At 34.1% G+C, this 4,711-nt stretch overlaps 2 protein-coding genes across 2 annotated transcripts; one reads left to right on the top strand and one right to left on the bottom strand.

Annotated features, from left to right (window-relative positions):
- Positions 1-583: 583 nt before the first annotated feature.
- LOC108334297 (berberine bridge enzyme-like 8) lies at positions 584-2,433 on the top strand. The gene has a single exon (XM_017570061.2). It carries the CDS (start codon positions 652-654, stop codon positions 2,248-2,250), a length of 1,599 nt encoding a protein of 532 aa, XP_017425550.1. The 5' UTR covers positions 584-651; the 3' UTR covers positions 2,251-2,433.
- A 1,295-nt stretch (positions 2,434-3,728) lies between these two features.
- LOC108338698 (uncharacterized) lies at positions 3,729-4,456 on the bottom strand. Its single transcript, XM_017575746.2, has one exon. It carries the CDS (start codon positions 4,415-4,417, stop codon positions 3,944-3,946), a length of 474 nt encoding a protein of 157 aa, XP_017431235.1. The 5' UTR covers positions 4,418-4,456; the 3' UTR covers positions 3,729-3,943.
- Positions 4,457-4,711: the final 255 nt, after the last annotated feature.

Below are 4,711 nucleotides of genomic sequence, written 5' to 3'. Positions count from 1 at the left end.
TGTACTGACTTGTATGATGAATTCTTCAAAATTGTTATTTTTCAAAATTTTATTATTAATTAGGTGGAAATAATTACATAAATGTACTTTTAAAAATCAGAAATAATTATATTTTTTATTAATAGTAAGACTAAAGAAAATAAAATAAAAAATAAGAAGAAGAGAAAATTGTGATTAAAAGAAGATAAAAAAAATAGGAGAAAAGAGAACAACTTGTAAACAAAGCGTAACAATAATTTAATAATCGAAGCAACCGTTACGATTTCGTGAGTGAATAAAGACTTAATTTTGGGAAATAATATATAAACAGTTGTAACTAAATAGAATTGAGCCAAACATTAAAAATGTTGGGATGAGCATTGGTAATTGCAAGCAATATATGTTTTACTAACCAATGATCTCAGATCAATAAGTCCTTAAATGCCAATTTGCCCAAGAGGTAGCAATTATATTGAAATTCCTCAATTTTATACTTCCTAAAATCATATTTTAAATTATTTTAGAAAATTCATTCCGAAGATTTTATTACATGGTGTTTCAGATTAAATATTTTTAATTTTTTTTTCACATAATAAAAAATACATAGATTTTGAAAGATTATTTTCTTCTTTCCTCTGAGAGGTGAACCAGAAAACATTTCCATCATAGAAGATGCTTGTTTCTGCAATCTTACCTTTTCTCTCAATCTTTCTTCTAATGGCGGCCTCAGATCCTGTTGAAGACGCCATTCTGCAGTGTCTCTCTCTTCATTCGGACCCTTCCTATCCAATCTCCTCTGTCACCTATTTCCCTAACACCACCTCGTACATTCCCATCTTGCAATCCTACATCAGAAACCTCAGATTCACTTCTCCCACTACTCCTAAACCATTGTTCATCGTTTCCCCAACTCACATCTCCCACATCCAAGCCTCCATCATCTGCTGCAAAAGTTTCCAACTTCAGATCAGAATAAGAAGTGGGGGCCATGACTATGATGGTCTTTCCTACGTGTCAAGGTCCCCGTTTGCGATCATGGACATGTTCATGATGAGATCAGTGGAGGTCAATTTGGAGGATGAGACTGTGTGGGTTGACTCCGGGTCAACGATTGGTGAACTTTATCATGCGATTGCTGAGAGGAGTAAGGTGTATGGTTTCCCGGCTGGGGTGTGTCACAGTGTTGGTGTTGGAGGACACTTCAGTGGGGGAGGGTATGGGAACATGATGAGAAAATTTGGTCTTTCTGTGGATCATGTTTTGGATGCTGTGATTGTGGATGCTGAAGGGAGAGTCTTGGACAGGAAGAAAATGGGGGAGGATCTTTTCTGGGGGATTAGAGGAGGTGGGGGTGCTAGCTTTGGGGTCATTGTGTCGTGGAAAATCAAGCTGGTTCCTGTCCCTGAGGTTGTCACAGTTTTTAGAGTTCAAAAAACATTGGAACAAGGGGCTACTGATGTTGTTCATCGATGGCAGTATGTTGCCGGTAACATACATGATGGATTGTTTATAAGAGTGGTTCTTAGTGCTGTCAAAAGGAAGGGTCAGAAGACAATCAGAGCCAAGTTCAATGCCTTATTTCTTGGAAATGCTCAAGATTTGGTTCGCGTGATGAGTGATAGCTTCCCTGAATTGGGTTTGGTTGGTGAAGACTGCATTGAAATGAGTTGGATCGATTCGGTGTTGTTTTGGGACAACTTTCCAGTGGGAACTTCGGTTGATGTTCTGCTTCAAAGGCATGATACACCTGAGAAATTCTTGAAGAAGAAATCAGATTATGTGCAGCAACCTATTTCCAAAACTGGGTTTGAAGGTGTATGGAGTAAAATGATGGAGCTAGAAAAACCTGTTCTCACACTGAACCCCTATGGTGGGAGAATGGGTGAGATTTCTGAGATGGAAGTACCGTTTCCACACAGGGCTGGTAACTTATACAAAATTCAGTACTCCGTGAATTGGAAAGAGGAGGGTGAAGATGTTGGTAACAGATATTTGGATCTGATTCGGAGGCTCTATGATTATATGACGCCTTATGTGTCAAAGTCACCCAGAAGTTCATATCTGAACTATAGAGATGTTGATATAGGGGTTAATGGACCTGGAAATGCTACTTATGAAGATGCTAGAGTTTGGGGTGAGAAGTATTTCAAAAAAAACTTTGATAGATTGGTAGAGGTAAAGACAAAGGTAGATCCAAGCAATTTTTTCAGATATGAACAGAGTATACCATCCCTTGCAGCAGCGTTTAGTCTTGGGATAATGTCAGAATAGAAGATTGGTTGAAGAGGTATAGAATAAAGGGTTGATTCATTAGTATAGAAGTTAGCAATGAAATTTGATTGGATACAGAATGATTTGTTTTGCAATTGTATTCTCCCTTATGAGGGCCTTCTGTAATATCATTGTATACTAAGATTGCTATACCAATTATAGTAACAAACATACTATTATTTAGCCACTATAGCAATTTCATTATGCTCAAATCATGTTTATTTTCTCTCTAAATCGTCAACTGTTTGTGGAAGTTGTTGATGAATGCATCAGCCATTTTGATGTCTTCTTTCTCCTTCTCCAAAGCTATTTGTCTGCTCATCAATAGCTTCTTCCTTTATGAACCTTCATTGCTGCTCTTGTTGATGCGACTGTCAGTGGTGAAATCCTTTGTTTAAGTAGTGTTTGATTCTTTATAAATTGTGCTTTTTCAATACCATATTTGCACAACATAAAGAAAAATGACCATTCATAACTTCTAAACTTTTTATAGTCTCAAATGTTTCTTCCATTCATCTTCATGTGTTTCTTTTATGAGTTACTCTTTTAAAGATCCTTTAGATATACAAAGTTTTTTCTTTTTAATCTCAAAAAATGTATTCATCTTATTAAAATCAACTTTTATGTTCTTTAGAGTACTAGTTAAAAACTTAAGAGATATCCTCATCATTTTTATATCAAACTCATACTTAAAGTGTGACTTGCATTTAAATTATGTAGGTTGATTAATATTAGTAAAAAAAATTAATATTTTACATTAAGCAAATATGTTCTAATATATTAAGTTGTAGATAAGCATTTATAAAATTTTAAAAAATTCACGACTTGTTTTTTATAATTATTTTATATGTAAAGTTTACAAAATATTGTATTTAATAATAATAAATAATAATAATTTATTCATTTTGATATATTTGGATAAATTTCCCTCTAAAAACTTATAACTTGTTTCCATGACTTAAAATTAACTACACAAAAACTAATCTGTAGTTATAGAAAAAATTATTTTATTTTATTTTATGTTTATAGATCTTTGTGGATAAATTGATCCAATCGCACCCTTAGTCGTCGGATTATAATCTTTTAGCAGCTATTAGATATTACTATAATTGCATAAACTTCATTGTAAACATTTCTAAATGAGAAAAATAAGAAGAAAAATTAATTATTTTTTCTGCATGTTAAAATTAAGTATATTTAAATTAATTTATACATTATATTTTTTAAAATTTTATTTTAACTTATTAAAAACTAGTTTCGACTAATTGTTAAATGTATTGTTTTTGGGGTTTTTTTAGATATTTATCGAAAAATTAATCTTAGAATGTCAAAATGTCAAAAAAAGAATCTGAATTTTCAGTTGAAACTTTTGTGCTAATCTCTCCTAAACTTTTAATATATACTGATATTTGTATATAATTTTTTTAATATATTTTAAAACATCAAAATTAATTAAAAACAAACTAAGAAACAGCATCAAAACAATAAAATCACATCATCCGTGCTTTGGAATAATAGAGTGAAGAGGAACTTTTACACTGTACTTTATATAGATGCTATGAAGAGACAAATTTAATGATGATGAAATTTCACTCCAAATGCATACAGATTTTAATGAATATTATTTCAGTTGGTAAAATAAAGTGTTTAATTTGAAGAAGACGGAGGAGAGAAGGAAGAAGGAAGAGGAGGGTTACAGAGGAAGGAAAAGATTTGGATTGAGCAGCGATCCTGTACGGGCGCACCCAGGTACATCTTGGAAGTCGGTGACGGGGAATTCCTGCGAAAGAGCTCCGACGAAAAACTGAAGCGTGCCGGAATCCTGGTGGAGCTTGATTCCGGTGACGGGGAGCCAGAGGAAGAGTTTCTGTGCCTGAATCCCTGAGACGTGGGAGACGGAACCGTAGGTGAGGGTGCCCTTGATTAGGGTGTTGTAGTAGACCAACTGGTTCTCCCAGTAGACATAGCAGGGAGCATCTAAGTGGAGGATGAAGGAGGCGTCGGAGGAGAGGGTGTAGGAGATCACGTTGTTCGGAAGAAGACCCTTTGGAAAACCGTACTCAGGGAGAACATCGTGGATATCTGGAGATCCTGTGCTGCTTGACTTCAGATCTCCATGGAGGAGGATTAGGATCGTTGACAACAGAATCATACTCTGTGGGGACATAGCTTCACACTCAGCCCTTCAATAATCATCCACCCCATATATCTATATAAATAAATTTCATTTAACAAAAATTTACATTTAATTCATCAAGGTAAATTTATCTGAATTATTCCATGGTATTATTCAATTATTTACCCTAATTAATAATTAGTGTGCAATATTTCTTGAAGAGGTCAACAAGAATACGTCATTGAAAAGAGTCTATCGAATATGTATCAATATACTTGATTGAAAAATATCTCTAGATAGTATGACACCGAGAAACTTATATAGGACGATTCTTCAAGAAAAAAA

This window comes from Vigna angularis, chromosome 1 (assembly GCF_016808095.1).
Source record: "Vigna angularis cultivar LongXiaoDou No.4 chromosome 1, ASM1680809v1, whole genome shotgun sequence".
Taxonomy (NCBI): Eukaryota; Viridiplantae; Streptophyta; class Magnoliopsida; order Fabales; family Fabaceae; genus Vigna; species Vigna angularis.
This window is presented reverse-complemented; position numbering and strand designations above follow the sequence as displayed.

Bases quoted from the DNA above. Each gene is read 5' to 3' on its own strand.
- LOC108334297 (XM_017570061.2), top strand. From the start codon at position 652: ATGCTTGTTTCTGCAATCTTACCTTTTCTCTCAATCTTTCTTCTAATG.
- LOC108338698 (XM_017575746.2), bottom strand. From the start codon at position 4,417: ATGTCCCCACAGAGTATGATTCTGTTGTCAACGATCCTAATCCTCCTC.